The sequence below is a fragment of the Cryptotermes secundus genome, unplaced genomic scaffold (genome assembly GCF_002891405.2).
Source record: "Cryptotermes secundus unplaced genomic scaffold, Csec_1.0 scaffold1555, whole genome shotgun sequence".
Taxonomy (NCBI): Eukaryota; Metazoa; Arthropoda; class Insecta; order Blattodea; family Kalotermitidae; genus Cryptotermes; species Cryptotermes secundus.
The window spans coordinates 233,499-255,188 of NW_019732400.1; the positions used below are offsets into that span (position 1 = coordinate 233,499).

The 21,690-nt window shown below is 38.4% G+C and overlaps 1 protein-coding gene across 3 annotated transcripts in view; it reads right to left on the minus strand.

The window, feature by feature from the left end:
* Positions 1–6,894: 6,894 nt before the first annotated feature.
* The window catches only part of LOC111867722, a 55,971-nt gene continuing 41,175 nt past the window's right edge, over positions 6,895–21,690 (minus strand). For all 3 annotated transcript variants that reach the window (XM_023857807.2, XM_023857805.2, XM_023857808.2), the window contains 5 exons: positions 18,167–18,411; positions 10,922–11,087; positions 9,812–9,967; positions 9,174–9,287; positions 6,895–7,630 (listed from right to left, as the gene is read on the minus strand). In XM_023857807.2, the coding sequence (XP_023713575.1) occupies positions 7,405–7,630; positions 9,174–9,287; positions 9,812–9,967; positions 10,922–11,087; positions 18,167–18,411 (907 nt within the window). In that variant the 3' untranslated portion in view covers positions 6,895–7,404. The remainder of the gene's footprint in view (positions 7,631–9,173; positions 9,288–9,811; positions 9,968–10,921; positions 11,088–18,166; positions 18,412–21,690) is intronic.

Here is a 21,690-nt window from a genome sequence, read left to right on the forward strand (position 1 = left end):
TTCCAAACTTTCTGATGTTATGTCCCCCTTTTGGTTTTCACCAAACCTTCATACCCGCTGCTTTTGTTTCATGGAAATAAATATAAGAATTCACATTCTTAAAATGCAAATTATGGTGCTCTTTGGTAATGAATGATGCTGAAGTGTTGTTTCTGAGTTGCTCTAATTGATTTTAATATCCGGATTAAAGAACCTGGCATCTGCTTATGGAAGAAAACAGTTAAATGCAACTAAAAAGAATTATTTAAGCAGACACTGACATGTTGACTGAGAAGTTATTGTACTATTACTGTTTATGAATTTCATTAAGGATGCACATAGAAGATTAATCAAATATATACATAGATGCAACCATTAAGTAAGGATTTATTAAAGTTATGTGATATAAGAAATAGGCAATTTCATTATCTCAGTAATTTATTTAAAACAATATCCAGGTAAAATATGTACATTAGCTAGACTATTAATTTCACTTCCTAAATGAATCAATTTGCTTACATCCTTATCACAATGTTCATTTTTATGCTGTATACATTGTGTAAGATTGTATGTTGTCCAGGTTATTGCTATATTTTCAATTTAAACCATAATGAAAAGAATATTGTTCTATGTTGCAACATGTCCTCTACTTCCTGATCCTTCCCCATATCAAAGTGTCAGTTTAAATTATGATCATGTTTGTTTTCAAAACATGACTTTAGATAACAAAGATGGAAAACCAATCTGATATTTCATTGTTTTTTCTTACACTGCACTGACAAGTTTCATATTCTAAATAAGATGTGAAAATCACAATCTAAGTATACCTAATTTATTTTCTTATGCTGATTAAATAATATTAAAATGCCAACATATTTCGGCCATAAATGACCATCTTCAGTGGGGAATACCAGATATTAAAGGAAACTACACAATTTGTATGTATGAATAAGATTTAAAATGTCAGTCATAAAATGTTTATAATAATTTAAAACTAGTATTATATTGAGGAATGATGCAGGTAAACCACAACAAATAACCACAATTGTAAACCAGTCTGCAGTGTTCAGCGAAATAACCAGCAACTGTGATTGACAGATGCAGTTAGAAGGAATAAATAATAAACAGATAGCTAGAAATAAAAAGGAATGCTAAAGGAACTCCCAAAAAAAGGAATAGTACTATTAACCTACATCTTTAATGGAATAATCATGTCCTACTGGCCTAAACAGTTTAAAATCTCACAAATAATCACGATAGCTAAACCACGAAAAGATCCAACAGAAATCACTTCATACTGCCCAATCAGCATCATATCAGTGTTGTCTAAAGGTTTTGAAAACTCAGACTTAGAAGAATAAACAAAGACTTGAGGCCTGAAGAATGGGTTCCACACCACAAACTTGGATTTCGTCAAGGCCACTCTACCATACAGCAGATTCATCGAATAACAAATATATTCAACAACGCCTTAGATGACAGAAACTACTGCACAGCAGTGTTCTTAGATGTCAGCCAGGCCTTTGACAGGGTGTGGCACAGTGGTCTGCTGTACAAGATCAAACAAATCCTTTCACCATCATATTTTAATCTTCTTAAATCCTACTTAAGTGATTGACAGTTCCAAATAAGAGTGGGAAACGAAAAATCTGAACCACAACCGATAAAAGCAGGCGTGCCACAGGGCAGTGGCCTTGGTCCAACTTTATACACTTTATTTACATCTGACCTACCCACTTCCTCAAATATAACTCTTGGAACATTTGCCAATGATATAGCTATATCGTCAGTTAACAAAGACCCAGAAAGAGCAGCAACAGACCTTCAACATCACCTTAGATCACTACAAAATTGGTTCGAGAAGTGGCGTATCAGAATAAAGGAAAACAAGACTTGCTACATAACTTTCACCCTACGAAAAAAGCCGACACCTGACATATACATCAATTATATACAAATAACATGCAAAGCAGAAATAAAATACCTAGGTATGACTATAGACAGCAAATTATCATGGAAGCAGCATGTAGTCAAGAAACGAAAGCAAGTAGACTTAGCCATTAAACAGTTAAACTGGCTAATAGGCAAAAAATCAAAGCTAACAGTTGAAAATAAAATTCTGATCTATAGGACTATAATCATACATATTTGGACATACAGCCTGGAATTATGGGGCTGCGCCACTAAATCTAATATAGCAATAATACAAAGAAGCCAATCTAAGATCCTACGAATGATAGTCGACGCACCATGGTATGTCTCCAACGCAATACTCCACACCAAAATCATAACTCATAAAAACCCACTCCTAAAGGCGCTATCGACAAGAGAAGACAACAGACAACTCAAACGAAACTGGCCAATTGACCTGATTTGAATTACTGAGGATTCGCCGCTGGACGACTCCTCATCAAGTCATCTGAACAACCATAACATTAGCTTATAGAATGTATATTCTGATTGCTGATTAAACAAAAGCAAATGAACAAATATAATTGGGAAAAAAATAGTGAAAGAGATGATGATAAACCAGATATGGGAATTCACAAATAAGGACAAGGGAGACACTATAGCCCAGAGTTGGATATATAATTTGAATGAACATTGCCAAGTACAGGGAAGAGATAATACAAGTCCAGAAGTCAAGGAGTCTCAACTGAAAGATGGAAAAGAAAAAGAAGCCAGTGAAAGTGAGAACTTGAGTGATTGTAACTGTGAACAGACAGTGGGTGTACACAAAAATATTATAGATGGAAATGACACCAGTAATCAAGGAAAGGTAACAGAAACAATCCTTGATCGGGAAAGAGAGCATAATAATAGAAGAAAAAGAAGACCACCACTAGAAACGAGGATTTTTTATGGGAGTAAAATCAAATAAGTCACTTTTCAATAAGTGTAATTATATTAAAGAATATTTTAACCTTTAAACGACTAAAGACAACGTATGTCGTCGTNGCCGTAGGATAGACGTTAATTCTTATACATCAAAATATCAGATGTCTTGGTGGCAAAACTGATGAATTGAAGTGTTCAATAGTAAGCAATAATATAAATCCACACTTAATATGCTTATCTGAGCATCACATGTCGGACCATAAGTTATTATTATACAGCAATTTCCAGAACTATGTACTGGGAACAAAGTATGCCCGTACGACTCATCAGGGAGGAGGTGTTTACATTCCATTGCATTCCATGGATCCAAAGTTAGTCAAAATGACTGTAGGATGTGGAATATGTCATATAAATACAAAACATATGTACAGTCCCAATGGAGTTCTCACACAAGAGAAACCAAGAATACACAGTGACTACACACAAGGTTATTTACAGACATATGTTATTTTCTAGGCAATAGGTATTCATCAACAGAGTAGAATGAATGTGTATTTAAGTATCGTTTCAGTGCTATTTTAAATCATGCCTTTTCATTCTTAAGACCCTTGAGATCAGATGGCAGGTTATTAAAAATGTTGATCCCAGCATAGTATGCGGTTTTCTGAAAGCATGAGATGTTAGCAATTGTTCATAATGTGTATGTATTAACAGTCTTCAAGTGCATACAATCTCATTTAAATGACTCTATTACTCTATTGACGAATTTGTCGAGCATGCAAGGGGCTCAAATGTTAAGAGTTAATAAATGGTCTGTGTTCTTGTATTATATGCTGTTGAGACTTGCTGGCTGTAGGTGTGGCAGTATGTATGGTGTCTGTGTTTGTTATGAATTGTAATATGTTAAAATGAAACTGTATTGATGATATGGCTGGCTGATGTGTGTGGAATGGCAAGGTATGAATTTGACAGTGGTTTTGCCGTGGCCTAGGTGTGCTGTCTGCATGAGGCCTAATTATGTACTTTACTGGATACAACTTTCTTGACAACTGGTACATCTTATTATACTGCATAACCCTGCCTCATGCTCGTTTTTTTAAGGTGTCAGTACAGTGATGTGTGAATCTTCAGAGGCAAAGTATTGAACTGAATTTTGTCATTTATGACTGAAACATGCTGGTGTTTTAATAGTACTTAATCAGCACAAGAAAATAAATTGCATATACTCAGTGGTGACTTCACAACCTCTTTAATTTAAGTATACTGGCAAAATGGACCTTATCAGACATTCCTATCATGTTTATTATATATCCAGAACTTTTCATTTTTACCCTACTTTCCTTATTTTGAAAAAATAAAACAAAGCTTATGAGATCACCCTGATGTCCCCCCTTCCAATGCCTGAAAGCTAGAATAGTGGAGCCAATGATCTAACCCACCTCCCATGTGGAGGTGGGTCAGAATACCTCCACCATAGCCCTGCGAGTTGTAGAAGGCAGCGAAAAGGGACCCCAGTGTCTAGAGGTATAACTGGGCTGCCCTTTCCCTGAAGAACATAAATACATGGACCTGGTCCTCAAGGTTCAGGTGTCGGATGCAAGGCTGACAACCATGCTCTGTACAAGAATTACTGTTGCAAAATCCTAAAAGTGAAAACTAGATCAAATCTGGCAGAATTTTCTAAGCAAGGCTGTAGCTCAAAAAGTTCTGTTTTGTAAATGATGAAATGGCCGTTGCTAGGCAACGGCCCAGTTAACACATTCCTATGGCAACGAGTACACAAGCAATAATAGAAGAACTGTTGGATGCTGTGTTTTCTATTTGGTCCATGTTGTAGCAAACAGTCAGTATGTAGTGAAAGGGAAGTAGGTGATCAGTTCCTCCCAGAACCTCTTGTTATCACATTTAATTCATATACATGCTAAAAACAATATCAGAACTATGCAATATAAATTTTTAAAACTGCATCTTATCTTGCAGATATATCTGGCATGAAAATTTTATATTATTTTACAAAATGGCTCGGCAATTCCAGTGTAGCAGCAGACTTGGAAGTAAGAGAATTAAATATGTAGAAGCTTCAAAGATTAAAATTCCAATAAAGTACAGTTGTAGGGGATCCAGCAAAATGGACACAACTACTGAAATCTGTAAGGGTACAGTTACCAACCCAACAGAAAAAAATAAGAATAACTCATTGTATGGGAATTTCAGGTGAGACTCCTGACTTGTAACAATGGTCCATACCGGGCAATATGTTTAACCAGCTAATCTTCAATTATGCCTGATATTATTTTTACTTGTAATTCACAGATGGCAGGACTGTAACCCTTGCCTTGCCTTAATTTGCTAGTTTGTGGCAGTTGTTTGTTGTCAGTATATAGTTTCTTTATATATTTCTTGCCCTTCATTTAAATTCCCACATAAAGAGTGAATAAGCATACTTTCATAATATAATAAAGCCTAATGAAGTTCTTGCAAGGCCAAAGAGATCACACAAGTTTAAAAACACCAATTAAGAGGATAAGTAGGACTTGCCAGGTGAGCAAAATGATCTGTACCCTTTAGATAATTTATTATGAAGCAGTCAAGCAAGATCCAACCAGCACATGCATCCAGTTGCAATGATTTTACTGCCACGAGTGCTACAGTCAAGAAAATGGCGACATCAGTCCAAATACTGAAATATGTCCACAGTTTAATGAAACAGAACCTATCATACAAGTGCAATGATGCTATTAACCACAGATCTCAGTCGATAACTTAAATTAATCATTTATGCATGGTACAAACAGTTTTGTGAAACATGTTTGTGTAAACGAAAAAGTTCTGGTTGGCCAGTTGGCCATCTGTGAGCGAGTGAGAACAGTTGATCTATTGTGTCAGTCCTTTTAAAAAGTCCATAGAAGTCAACAAGACATGGAAGCCATGAACTGAATTTACCAGAGAAAACCATATGGAAAATACTATGGTAACATCTTTGAATAAAAGGTTACAGGTTTCAAATAATGCAACCTATCCATGAAGAGGTACACAGCCATATTTTCAACAAGATATTTGCTGACTCTTCTTGGTTAAGTTAGTGTTAGTGATGAGGCTATTTTCCACCTGTTACGAAACGTTAACAATCACACTGTCACAATTTGGGACACAGATTATTAACATAATGCAATCCAACATGTCAAAGATAGTGCAAAGTAAATGGGTTTTTCACATTGCCCACTACACCAATGGAAACAGCTGAAACAAACAGTTACCAGTAATATGTACTTTAATATACTATAAAATTGGTTAACAGTATAACTTCAAGAAATCTAGGTTGGATTTCACCAATATGGATTGAGGGGGACTTCCCATTTTCATTGTGATGTATGAGATTTCCAGGAAAGACTGCCTGAAAAATGAACTGGACAAGGTTGGCCAACAGACTGGCTCCCAGGTACTGCCAGACTTGACACCCTTTGACTTCTTCCTTTGGGAGATGTGCAATGCCTTCACACTACATAAACTCAAAACCAGAATCAGATGTGCTGCTGAATCAATAAATACCCAAATGCTGCAATGTGTGGATGGAACTGGAATACTTACTTGATGTGTGCAGAGCTACGCACGGTGCACATACTGAACAGCTCAAAGTAGTAAAAGAAACACCAGCAGTTATTTAATGTCTGAATGTTCAGATGTTGAACTGTGCCTGACTGCCTCACATATTTCTGAAATGGTGGAGATCATTTGTGCATAACCTGTATATATAATTAATTCTTCTCACGACAGACATGGATTCATTCCTCAGCTGGAGGAAAGAGGCCAATAAACAGGAGGTATATGTTAGAACACATGCACATTAATCTTACCACTTCAAACTGGACTCCACCAAACATCACATCCATATGTTTTCTCAAAAGCACATTTCAACTTGTTCTTTCTGCAAGTTTCTACCAAGCATAACCATTCAATCTTAAAACCACAATTTTTCCATCTTCAGGAAAGTTCACAGACATATGTTTTTCTTTCATAAATGTATTTCTCTGCACTCTTACTCTGATAAGGGATTAAGTTTTCAATTATTCACACCACTTCACTCAATCATTATATTGAGAAAACCAAAATCTACAATATAAAAAAATATGCAGAGTCAAACTGAGGCATAAACTTCAGTGACCTGTATAATATGTAGATTCATTCTATACCTTCAGGTGTGTAACATTTCAAATCTGATACTGTCTATTATACTTGTGGCAGTAGCAGGGTGAGCAGTAGAAACAACAATACATAATCTCCAAAGAGGATTACCAGCAGTGAGCTCTGCCCATGTCTCTTCATATTAATGACAATTTTAAAATGCTTAAGTCCCTTTGGTTTTGGATTCCTACAATTAATACACACTACACACACTTCATAAGTGCTAATATTTGCTTATTTTACCAGAGAGAGGAAAAAAGCTGTGTTGAGCCATGTACTGGGAAAGATTACTGTAGAATAATTTTTTTGCTCTGAAATCTATGTATAGAAGTTACCAAAGTAATTTTAAGGATGATGATATTTATTTACCATGCATCGTCCTTATACAAGACAGCAAACATGATGCTATTTTCCACGTGATTCACTACCATTACTGGCAGTCAATTGAGAATAGATGCTTCCCTTTGCCAATCCTCTCATTGGCCCTTTCCTCAACTCACTGTTGGGGCCCTTTGCTATGTATGAGCGTTCTCCTTGGAGCAGTGATTTATTGGGTCCTTTTGCTAATGAGCTTCTCCCTCCATTTCCCAAGAGATCAATATTTGGTCCATTCCAAGTAACATAATCAGCCCTGGAACAAAAGAGACAAAAGCGTAGTAAGGTTCAATACATCACCAACCCTTTTATGGGAAATAAGCACAACTTTTCTGGCCTACTGTTCCTACTGGCCCAGAAATGGCACCAATCCCGCTCTATTCCCCATTTCCACAATCCTTTTCAAAACAGAATGCTATACGTATACACAGGGACTCATCAATCTACTCACTTTGACACTAAAGATGGACGCAGTACATGCCTCCGAAACATCAGTAACATCACCCACAACATAGTGTAACAACCCAAAAACAGATTTAACATATCCACCTGCTGCAAAAACTGTAATAAAACTGTCAATAATCTGTTGCTTCTGTACACTTTTCAGCTATAAATTACCTTTATCTTTTCAGCCATCCCTTCTTTTCTGCTGAAAACTCTTTTTGCTAAAGCATAACTGAACAGGCAATTTAAATCATTAACACAATTCCACCTTTAGATAAAAAGGTCATGTGAAAATTAAAGGCTTCATTGTGATGAGGTCTGTGATGAAACTGTACAGAACCTTAATTTTGACATCTAAATAAAATACAATTAACTTTCTACCGTTTCTCACGGTGTTGTCGCTTGCAGATTTCTTATACTTTTTCTTCTACCCTGAAGATGGGGGCGATACGTTCCTCCGAAACGTCGGTTAACACCACATATACACGGTGCCAAATCCCAGAAGACTGCTTTCTTCATAGTCACCGCCGTGAAAGCCTCAAATCTTACATAACTTTCTGTTATTTACAATGTCATCAGAAAAGTATCATTCTTACTTTGTTTTAGGTTGCTTCTTTGTGCTAAGCCAATATCACCTCAGTTAATATTTCACTAAAGTTGTAATTGTTCCCATTAAGCTGTCAGGCAAAGCAGCCTCCGTAGTCTAGAGGTAACGTTCCCACCTCATGACTCGTAGTACACGGGTTCAAATACCCGGCAGAGGTCGTCAAATTTTTACGGGCGGAAAAATTCAGGGAACAAGTCCTCCGGGAGGAACTTTAAGCTGTGGGTCTCGTGTCGTAGCTTTACGGCACGTAAAAGAACCTCATGTCTCCAAAGGAGGCCACTGAGCAAAATTACAAACGTTTCCCGCCCAACAGTAGTCTCTAATACCTCTGGTAGATGGGGGAAAAATTATAGATACCACTCAGCTAGTAGAGGCCGATCTCGCTGGCTGAGCAGGGCTGATGGTAAGCACCAGTACCGGTAGGATATAGAGACTGGTAGAAAATCATAGAGGGAAGCACAATGAACCAAGACAGGTCTAAGTGCATGGGGAGACCGACCGACCGACCGACCAAGTTGTCAGGCATGTGATTTAAAATTGTTGCTTTTTCAGTTTATTTTTTGCTGGCACCCGCAGACTTTTTATTGTAATTTAAAATTAATACAGTTCTTACTGGTGGGTGCTCAAGTTCGTGAATGTACCACTTCCCCATAAAAACTACCCTTTATATTGCCAATTTTATTCCCATTTGAGGCATGCACATGCAGAAAAATATCATGCAAGCTACATTTGGTTAAACATTACTTACAGTAACAGCTCATCATTTGGTCCCTTATACAGATCTCTGTTTGGCCCACAGACCTTCATCAGATATGGTGATTTGTACTCCTTGTCTTCAGTAGTACTTGTACCACGAGAAACTCTATAAGATAAATTAATCCTGGTGGTGTCAATCATCATGGTATTAATTATATTCATAAATGTACCCAAATTCAATTACCTTCATTAATATAAGAAAAAAGGCCTGCATATGATGCAGCCAAATTTAATAATAGTGGACAAGTCCACTGCATTTGGGGGAAGATCAATACTTACTCTCTCTTATCAAAGTAAAATGTATGCTCTATGAAAATAGAGTCATATTACATTCAAGACTTATCAAAAGATAAGAAACTAAAAACAAAGAGAAATCTGGTGCATACACATACATACATACACATACTCTAATTCAAGAGTAACAGTTTACTGTCCAAGAACAGGGGACTTAAAACCTTCAGGTACCACATGGCTGGCAGCCATATTATAGCTCGACAAGCCACAGTATTAATATTAAAGGAAAGCAATGCTCAGCCGGTTGGAGAGCATACATGAGTTGCTGCAATAATGTGAGACATGGCCAGTAAATGGAAGACACTGATACTACCATTTACACTTCCTTATTCTTACTTGGGAATGTCCTTCTTTCCTTTTGGTCTTCGGTGTTGGCCTTTATCTGCTTTTTCAGGAGCCTTCCTGGTTGTTGGTCTGTGTACTGGTGATGGCCCCTGAACTGCATCAAGCTCTACAGTTGGCTGTGGAGTTGGATGGGCTTCATCTGGCTGGCTACAAGACATCACAAATTCTTCAGATTCTACACAGCCAGTATTTTAACACCATTATTTTCTTCACAGATGATCAGTTTATCAACACATTTCATTAGAAAGATAAATCTGCTGAAAGTATGAACACCCCATACAAATTCACAGTCACATAAAAGTTTCCAAGGGCCAAGGCCATCAGCAACATCTTAAGCCTTGTCACTCAGGACTAGGGGATCACGAATCTTCTAGCAGTGTGAACTGTTTGATTATCTTTGGGTGGATTATCCACCTTGTGGGTTAACCATGGAACCCACCTTAAGTACTGATTACAGCTTCCTGTAATGATGTGAGTGTTGTCCATTACAGCTGTTTCCAATGAGCATCCATACACCCCCAACTTTCTTAATTTAAGCCCATGACATGACATTCAATAGCATTCTGAGGGTACCAATGCAGTAAATAAATAGTATATTTTCACATAAACTAGCTATTAATAATACAATACCCATATTTTTAAATATTTTTGCTATGTTGTTATACTGTTTCTTTCACTTTTAAATAAACAGAGATGATCAGCAATTCAAGTTCTAAAAACATACACTTAGGAATGTTTATGTCTATGTGCAGGTAAAATTAAGATTTCAGATTTGTGCAGCTTTAACATTACACAGCATTTTCCAAGAACATACCTACCACATAAATCAGAGTGTGGTTACAACTGTAGATGACAAGCTGTAAAAATAAAACTGTTTTATCAAACATTACACATTCATGCTAGTACAGACATGCAAACACAGCTATATTTAATTTTTATTGTTTTAAATACTGTTACCAGAATCTCAGGCCCTGTATATTTCACAACATGACGTTGCAGCATAAATTGACTGTGCATAAAATGAGGGATACCTGTAATGTCTTTCCGAAGTATACAGATATGATACACATTTAAAATTAACTAAATTTACTTCACATTTACCTTTCTCTTACAGATGCTGGTTCACTTGCTTTATTCTTTTCTTCCTCTTGTACCATTATATTCAATATCTGGCATGCTCGTTCCTCATTAAAATCAACACTCTCTAATGCTATGGTTATCACACGCTCTGGAATGTCTTGGTATTTCTCTTGTAGCCTTGCTTTCACTGAAACGATGACAATGTAATAACAACTGTGAAGATGACATGAACTAAGAATTCAGGCATCACTATATTTCATGCACATTCTCTTAAACAATGAATAATACTCATTTAATTCATACACTGAAGCTCTTATCCATAATGCTACTCACCTGCCAACCCACTACCAGTCACTTGACTGGAATGGGGCCATGATTAGACAAGTGCATGGTTATTTAGCTCAGTGGTGTGCAGGTTCTGAATAGACAGTGCCTTGCACAGTCACTGCAAGCAATTTTCTTGTCATTGTCTTCTGAATATCACACTATGATTTCACAAATTGAAAAACTGCAAACTTAAGCAACATTATCTTATTCGTTACTATAATAAGAGATCAAAATGCTGCTACATTCAAGGAATTAACCAAATCTTATGAAAAGGAGAGTTCTGATATAAAAATAATATTCAAATTTCCCACAATTGAATCAAATCAGACAGGTCCTCATGAAGAGAAAATAATGAAATAAAGATCATCAAATTTCAGTTTGTTGATAAGGTTCTACAACATTAAATGGTAGTACAATTAACCTTTATCGGACGAACGTCATCATATGATGTCGCGGATTCCACGCGTGTAAGTTTTTTTTTTAATTAAATTAAAAATATAAATTGTTGTTCTATTTATATGATTTTTGGTCACCACCTTTATAAGGAGACAGCCTTCCTTCCTGCATGATCTAATGTAATCTAGCAACATTTCCTGTCTTTTCCTAAGTAAATCTTTATGTCATAGTTATACCCAGCGACGTCACAAATTCTGAAGATTTTGATTCCAAAACGTTTGTGCTTCTTAGGAATGTACTGTCTAAAAACCACCCTTCCCTTGAATTTAACTATTATTTCGTCTATGGCTAAATGTTCGGAAGGGTTATAATATTTTTGATATGCGTCATTGAGTGTGTCGAAGATGGTCCGAATTTTCCATAGTCGGTCATAACTGTCGGCATTCCTGTCAGTTTCTGTACCGTTGTCTGCAAAATGTAGAAAACGAAGAATGTGAAGAAAACAGTCGCATTTCATTGTGTTAGAGTAGAAAGGCGTGGCAAATTGTTCACCAGTCGACCAGTAGTCCTTTAGTGTGTCTCTAATGTCATGTCCCATTTGAATTATTATTCCTAGAAACAGAAACATCTCGGATTCAGTTACGTCAGGCCGCGGAGATGGTCCGTCTTCAAGTCTGTCTAGGTACTGGTGATAGTACCTATTCGTCTCTTCCACCAGCAGATGGATAATCCCCGCAAAGTACAGNTGTGGCCATGGTGAACTATACAGCTCTCTAGCAGTGAATGGTTTACTGCCGGCACAAAATCTCTCTGCGCTTAGACCATGACCAGAAGCCATAAATCATAACCTCGCGCCCACACATAGAAAAATCTCATTCACGTCTTGGCTGAACTCAATATCTGCTTCAAACATGCTAGATGATGTCATGGGTAGCTAACCTTATATTGCAATGTTTCAAAATCGTTACAAACACAATGGTTTGACTGCAATGAATGAACGAATGACTGATCTGGCAACACCATATTCCGAGAATGTACTCCTGTGTCTTTCTAACAGATATTACACAGCGAGCGATTTCAGACGCCCACAGTCCTGCATACCGACATGTCCCATACGATAAATAAGCTTCAACAAGAGATAGCATTGTATGTGAGGTCGCCACGAAGGACTTACACTGCTAAAATGCATGGTGCAGAAAATGTATTACACTGCTGGAACTCATGGTGCAAAAATATATGAATTTTGGGAATTTTTTTTCTGGAATCAGTGTAAAAATTTTTTACAAATATTAAAATCTGTAAATTAGAATATCTGATTCTATATTCTTTCTAGATTAAAGGAGCGTTCATTTCGCTCGTTTATCATAAAAAATGTAGAAATCACTAATCCAGTCGACACCCTCCCATCATACTGTCACGTGTCACAGTGACTAAAGACAGGGTTCGGACTGGTAATTGGACTATTAACAACCTACATGTCTTAACTACAAATAATTCTTACACAACTGCTGATTTGCACAATTTACAATCACTCCACATTAATCTTAGTCTATTTCCACTAATCTCCATGGATTTACAACACAGGAACTCTTAAGTGTCCCTAAATTACACATTCCCAATACCACTGCATTATAGCTCACGTAAGTCTTCAAATCACATGTTAAGTCTTCACAGGCTGACTTCTACCCTTCTGTACTCCTCAGGCTTAATGCTTGCTTGTTTGCGTGCTTCTGCCGCTACTATTACCTGTATTCTGTCACTCTTACTTATACAGCCACAGAACAGACATGGACCTATATTAAACAAATATCACGTAACTGCTATCCAGCCAGTCTACTGGGGTGTCAGTTGGATCTACACAAAACACAGCTTCCTTTATTGCTGTGTGTTGACCCATGTTTACAGAGCTGTTGCCTGGCAATGCATTGATCAAATCCATTATAATAGGATAATTGTGAATAACAAATTAGAAAGGGTGAGAAACGCAATGGCCGTGGTTTACTTCAAAATAATATTCTAGCATCTGCAAGGAAAACTGAAGAAAATTTGGAGAACCTGTCAGGACAGCTACTCTCAAGTGAATATACGAACTGGGACTTCTCAGTACAAATGACTGCTAATCACCCATTACTTCATAAAGTTTGGCTGCATTGCTACAATGTTCTTATTATTGCATACAGTTAACATATATCATCATGGTGATTAGAATTTATCAGTTAATGCATTCACTGCCTGCATGAGAGCTACATGACCTGTGTGAGCTACCTAGGCATGCTGATACATTAAGTTAATGCATTCACTGCCTGCATGACAGCTACATGACCTGTGTGAGTTACCTAGGCGTGCGGATACATTAACCTTTAACCTCCGAATGGCACATATATATATGTCGCAAGCAGCAACCAGAGTTGGCCGACTGACACGTATATGTGACGCAGGACACACGCAACCTTTGGGAGTGCTGACAGTTTGACCTTGGGTTTGAAACCAAAACAAACCTATGTGAGGTAATGTCAGTGGTTCATTCCTTAGCTCTGAACAAAGAAATCGTTTATCTCAGTCCTGGTTTCGATACTATTTACGTTTAGATATGACTGTTTATGATGTGGTCAGCCAAATATAGCCCAGCTTTGTTTCAAGAACTGATGAGGAAATATTTATCGGTGCTTCCATGAGTGCTTCCAGAGCCTTCAAGGAAGTCTGACACATTCACGGATTGGTTTTCGGTGGCAAATTATCAGTTAGGAAGTCAGTGTTGGATTGTCTAATATTTCTTTATCAGTTAGGAAGTCAGTGTCAGACTCATATATTTCTTTATATATCATTTTTATTTTGGGTCTTGGAAGATGTATAAACCCACTGAGCCAGTATTACTTTGTGAGTAAAAGGCATCTTCGCCACTGCGACTTTCAGCGTGTGTCGGACTGGCACTCTTTTCGACTAGCATTATAATTACTTTGCATCACTATTTTGCGAGTATTACCAACAGATGAGAGTGTAACTTCGTCAATCAACATAATTTATTCGATGTTATGCCCCAAGGGCTATGTCCAAGTAGACATGTTTTTTTGGGGTAAATTTGGAATAAGTGTATCTAGACTTTAAGATTAAGAAATAGAAATGATGAAACGTACCAGGAAGCTTGGGTTTGCAAAGAAGTGTAACAGGCTATAGCTTAGTAATCAGAATGTTAGCGCGACAGCGTAATAACGCTGACATTGAGGAAGAAGCTATATGAAGTGGGTCATAAACACTATGGCATGAGGAAAACGCCGAGTCGAAAGGGCGGGAGACCTGAAAGAACCAACCCCCTTTTGATAAACAGCCAATGAGTGGGCCACACCGACCCAAAATCACGTCAGGATGGGTGGGTGAATACACCCCCGGAACCCAGCGAGTCAGCAAAAAGAGGGTACATAAACTCTAGAGGGATCAATCAAAAAAATTTAATATTATTAATTGATACAGAGTTCAGCCATAGGCTATCGCCGAGAGAGTGATGGCAATGAGTAGTTGTTGGTTGGTGATGGCGGCCTGTCTTCTCAGCTCACGTAAGTAGACTTACTTCATATAGCCATGAACATTAAGTGTGATAATATTAAAGTGCGAACCCCAGGGAGAGAAAGTGAAGACTAGATGGACTAGGTTTACTGAGAAAGAGAGATAGAGGGATAGGATACCCAAGAGCAGGGTGACAGGAGTAGAACTAATGTGTGTGCTACAGGATAATAACCCACGCATAATGCGAACCAACAAACGTCGGCAATTTGTGTATACGAGGGGGGACCCAAAAATAACCGGAAACGACCTGTTGCGCACGCATGCTTTGTAGTTACGAGTTGTACTGCTAGGTGGTGTTAGCTGGGGGTCTCCCGCGACTGTTAGTGAGCTGGCGTCAGTCTGAGTTAAGTGGTTTGTCTGTGGTGCTCTGTTGTGTGCGTTCCTGTTTCAACCCTTTGGCGATTAGTGAGATGGCCGACCAGAAGGAACAAAGAGTGTGCGTGAAATTGATGAAGATCGTCGAAAGACCACTGACCAACTTTCTGAGGAAACGAACATCTCATGGAGCACGGTCCAGCGAATTTTAACCGAAGGTTTGCACATGAGACGGGTGTCTGCAAAATTTGTTCCTCGCTTGCTCGGAGATGACCAAAGAGAAAACCGCATGAATGTTTGCTGCGACTTGAAGAGTGAAGTGCAGTTTTCCCTAACAGAAAGCAAAATTTCACGCACACTCTTTGTTCCTTCTGGTCGGCCATCTCACTAATCGCCAAAGGGTTGAAACAGGAACGCACACAACAGAGCACCATAGACAAACCACTTAACTCAGACTGACGCCAGCTCACTAACAGTCGCGGGAGACCCCCAGCTAGCACCACCTAGCAGCACAACTCGTAACTACAAAGCATGCGCGTGCAACAGGTCGTTTCCGGTTATTTTTGGGTTCCCCTTCATATATTATGTATATAGTGACATAGGTGAATAGAGTAGGATAGAAATGTGCTGTGATGTTAACTGAACCTAGCATTCCCTCAAGTGTTATCGTCTTCCCTGCCGACTCCAGCCTCCCTCCGAATCCTCCAGGAGAACTGCAAACTCAAGCCAAGGCGGCAGATACGTCAGTGATTGTAAATTTACCTGAGCCCGTCCCTAAGACTTAACAAGATGGTGGCAGGACGACACCTTGGTGGCAGTGGCGGGACACCTCCACGCCCCCTGTCACCACGGCATAACATTCCATTTTGCTAGAAACCTCCCTCCCCCAAGATGATTCTTCAATTGCACAAGCCCAATATCACCGTCAGTGGCGTTTCTCGGGGGAAGGACAAAGTTATCAGGGGGCCCAACTGAGTTGACTGCGGTGAAACATTCACATCACTGGCCAACCAAAGGGAAACAAAGATGTTGTGTGTTTCGCTAAATAAGAAGAGCAGGAGCATGCTCTTCTATTATAAAAAGTGTGATGTCGCTTTGCGAGAGGTGGACTGCGCGTCAGAGTGTATCATAAACTGTGAAGTGACACAGTTCAAACTCATGTCCAGTCTGAACAAAATATTATTGTACATAGTGTGATTATATTTACAATATCACCATAATTCAAGGTTGAAGAAAAAACAATGGGTAAGTCCTTTGGAATTTTATAACATATATAGTAAAGATTATATTTTGCAATTCATGACAAAATAATCACAGTTAATTTTCGTTTTTAAAAATTGCTCTTTTGTGTATATGTAGAAAATTTTATTGTCTTTCAGGTTGTTTTTTGTTTGTATTTCTATGTTGCATAGAACGTAAAATATGGATTTTTTCCTGAAAGTTTGCAATGTTAATTAATTAGGGCGATTTAAATATCAGCCGCAGAGGGATGCCGGCAATTTAAAAGTCCGTACATTAAAGGTTAAGTTAATGCATTCACTGCCTGCATGACAGCTACATGACCTGTGTGAGTTACCTAGGCGTGCTGATATATTAGGCACTTGATTATAGTAACATGACTGACAGCATGTTGAAAAAAGTGCACCAGAAGCTGCTTCCATATGTAGTAATTGTCTGCAGCTGCGGTTGGTTGCTGGCTTTCCAGCGCGGCAGCCCAGGTTCGACCCCGGGTCTGGTCAAGTGGGATTTGTGGTGGACAAAGTGGCGCTGGGGCAGGTTTTCTCCAAGTACTTCGGTTTCCCCTGCCAATCTTCATTCCACCAATTGCTCCACAATCACCCTCACCTATCATCTGGGGCTGGTACAATAGGCCAAAGTGGCCACAGTACAGGGACTTAGTCCCACCCCACTAGCAATAAAAAAAAAACTGTCTGCAGCTACTACAGACTCGTAAAACATCTGAAGGTCCATTCATACATTGCTCTAGTAGCAAAAATGGTTTGACATAGCAGATCCGTAAGACAAAATCTCAATTTACACAATTTCTACACTCAGATGCCATATTTAATAGTTATATAAACACTAAATTTTCACTGTAACATTAATGCAATAAAAGAAATGATGTAAATGATCCCATGCTCTTTCTTCTATTTTCACTCACTAAGACATCGTGTATTTCACCTCCTACAACAACAGTGAATGAATCAATGTTCATAATACAATGAAACCCTTACTTAAGGTTTATATGGGAACCAGTGGTTTTTAACACTAACCTGAGGAAAATCTTAAATGTAGGTAATTTCATGCCAAGTTTATTGCCTTGGGATTATTAAAATTCAACTGTAATTACTGTGCATTTTTTTTCCTTGGCACTACAGCCCCAGTGGGCCTAGGCCTACCTCCATGAACTTCTCCGTTCACTTCGGTTTTCTAGATCTTACACGTTCGGTAGGACTCCTTGGGTGGGTGATCAGCTCGTTGCAAGGCCTCTACCTGTACACAAACACAGAAAAACGCACACATACAAACTAAACATCCATGCCCTAGGTGGGATTCGAACCCACGATCCCGGTTTCCAAGCGAACGAAGACAGTACATGCCTCAGACTGCTCGGCTACCGTGGCCAGCACTGTGCAAATTACATACGAAAATACTTTTCTTACTTACTCTTCTGCTTCTCTTCAAGACTCTTCATACGAGGAGGTGGAGTTGGCAATGCTGGCCGATGTTCCTGCATCACTTTCTGCTGTTCTTCATTCTTTCGTGTTGTAAGTCTTGGAGGAGGAGTATCCCGCTTCTCAAACCCCATAGCAATTAACTTTTCTGTTGCTTTCTGGACATTATTGTCAGAATTTGAGAGAATATCCAAAAGTAGGGTTTCTTCCACCTTAGGAAACACACTCTTCAGATATCTGTCAATATACAACATTAAATATCTGAATTTATAAGCCACTGGGAACAAAAAAGAATTTATAAAAAAAATAAAATAAAATCCTCCCCTGAAAATACTAAATACTTAGCACCACCTATTTCATTAATCTGCAAGTGTATAGAGTCAAATGCCTAGACTGGATTGAAAATCAATAAATCTTTGCAAATTTTAAATATTTAATGTCCATGTGGTGCAAAAAGAAAACAATCTCAGTCACATGGTAAATATGCAACTATATATGTAAATACACATTAATGTTTACAGATATCTATCATTGTGCACAAGTAGCCAAAATGCATAAGATAATAAAATTCTTTCCAGACATATACATTATTTCAATAGAAGAGTGCAAAACATAGTTCACCATAAATTTATATGAATATTTAAGCATTTCCATATGACATACCTCTCATCTCCCCTTTCAATCTTATCATTTACTGTTCTGAAATTTACTACTAATCGAACATTAATGTTTATAGATTTTGAAAAATCCCAGCCACACTGTGAAGATGAAGAGTTAGGCAGGAGTGCTGTTTGCAGTTTTGATGAAAGTGTATTTGTGAAATTTTTTTCCACCCTGAGGCCTCAACTGGCCACCACATAGCTTTCCAACTGAAGAGCTGAAGAATTCTTTAAACCATTTTTTCTGGAATATATAACATTCTCCCCTTTTCAGGACCCTGCAGTTCCATATTCTGTTCTTGCACTTTTCTGGTATAAAGAAGCAATTTCATTCCTGAGCATTTCCACCTATTCAGGAAATAAATTAGGTTGGAAGTGGGTTTCATGTTTTACAGCTTGCACAGCATTCCTCATGAACTTCTAACGAAATTAAATTTTGGCTAGAATAATTTTGCAATTGTATTTTATCAAGATAAAATAATTTAGGTGGATACTGCTAGTATAGAAAACTCAAAAGACTATATGTTTGCTAAAAAGGTAAAGTTGTACCTGTGCATAATTAATTAGGCACTATGCCATGAAGGCACTCAGGGAGTGGATGTATTGATCCACATTTTCTTGACCTTGGCACTAGCTGGAGGTGAGTGGTCAGCTTCATGCCCTGGCCACTTTACACCCAGGGAAAGAGCCCCAACCCAGGTACCCATTGGTTAGGAGATTGGGTGAACCACAGAGCTGGTCTGGACAATGTGGAGAGGAGAAAATTCTTAACTATAACAGGACTCAAACTCCGACACCCTGGTCATCCAGCCCTTGACCAGGTGCTATACCCACTACATTACCCCAGCTCCCCAAAGACTATATGTAACACATGTTTAATATTTATACACCATAAAGACCATATAATGCTCACATGCAATAATCTACACTGTACACTCCGCCTTCACTTGAAACTTGTGGTGTTCATAGTAACAACTGATTTTAGGCTGTGCCATAGCTCAAGCGGTTAGTCCCTGGCTTTTTACCGCGTTGGCCTGGGTTCAGTCCCGGGTCTGGTCAAGTGGGATTTGTGGTGGACAAACTGGCGCTGGGGCAGGTTTTCTCCGAGCACTTCGGTTTCCTCTACCAATCTTCATTCCACCAAATTCTCCATCATCATAATCACCCAGGGCAGGCTACAATAGGCCACTCAGTGGCCGCGGCGCCAAGTGGACCCAGTTGGACTCCACCCCTTACTCAGCAAATTTAATAATAATAAAAAAAAAATGATTCTTGATATTACTTTATCTTGGAATATTTTACAGAACATGTTTCAAACAGGCGTGCTTGCTTACTTACTCATGGAGCTGAGCCCTTCTGGAGGAGCCGCCAATTATGCAGCTACTCAAGAATTCCCCAGCATTTTATGGAGCCCAAAGGTTCATTACCGTGTTCACAAGAGCCCTCCACTGGTCCCTATCCTTAGCCAGATCAACCCAATCCACACCATCCCATCCTATCTCTCTAAGATACATTTTAATATTGCCCACCCAGCTACGCCTTGGTCTTCCCAGAGGTCTGTTTCCTTCTTGCTTTCCCACCAATATCCTATATACATTCATCTCCCCATTCGTGCTACATGCCCTGCCCACCTCATCCTCCTTGACTTGATCATTCTAATTATACTTGGAGAAGAGTACAAGTTATGAAGCTCTCTTCACTGTGCAGTTTTCTGCAACCTCCTGTCACTTCATCCCTCTTCAGTCCGAATATTCTCTTCAACACCCTGTTCTCACACCCTCAGTCTATGTTCCTCCCGTAATGTCAGAGACCAAGTTTCACATGCATACATAACCACAAGCAAAATTATAGTTTCGTATATTCTAATTTTTATGTTTTTGGACTGCAGATGAGAAGACAAAAGGTTCTGGACTGAATGGTAGCAAGCATTACCCAAGTTCAACCTCCTCTTAATTTCCTCCTGAATCAGGTTTTGATCTGTTATCATTGTTCCCAAATATTTGAACTGTGCCACATTTTCAAAAGATCTCTTTCCGATCTTTGCATCATGATTTTGCCCTGCATTTTGGTGACAAGACAGCAACATATACTTCATTTTCTCCGTGTTTACTTCTAGACCAACCTCTTTACTTGCGTCAATTAAATTTTGTTTTTTTTTCTTTATGGTATCTACATTATCACCCAGTAGATTCACATCATTGGCATAAGCCAACAGCTGATGTGTCCTGTTTAACTGAAGTCCCACCTGGTTTCCCTGGACCTCCCTAATGGCATATTCTAAAGCAAAGTTGAAAAGGAGTGGCGATAAAGCATCTCCTTGTTTTAGACCATTCTGGATAGAAAATTTATCAAACAAATGCTTACTTACGCGGACTTTACTATACGTTTCGTTTAAACACATTTTAATCAACCTAACCAGTTTCATGGGTATCCAAAATTCTATCAGAATATTGGACAATACTTCCCTCCTAACTGAATCATAGGCTTTCTTGAAGTCTATGAATAGCTGATGTACTCTCTCACCGTACTCCCATTTTTTCTACAATATCTGACAAATGCAAAAGATCTGATCTGTAGTTGATGAAATTTACCATTTACCATTGTAGTTGTAGAAAGAATGTAGAATCAGATATTGTATTTTACAGACTTTATAAAATGTGTAAAAATTTTTAGACTGATTCCAAGTAAAAAATTCCCAAATTTGTCGTCTCTCTACAAGAATTCAGAGTTCTTGGAATGAAGAATGTTGTATGTAAATGTTGCAACACAGCAACGGATAGTTTATGGAGCCATGTATAGTCTTGCATGTCTCGAAAGATTATACACGTACGTCATTTCGGTATGCAGAGATGTGGGG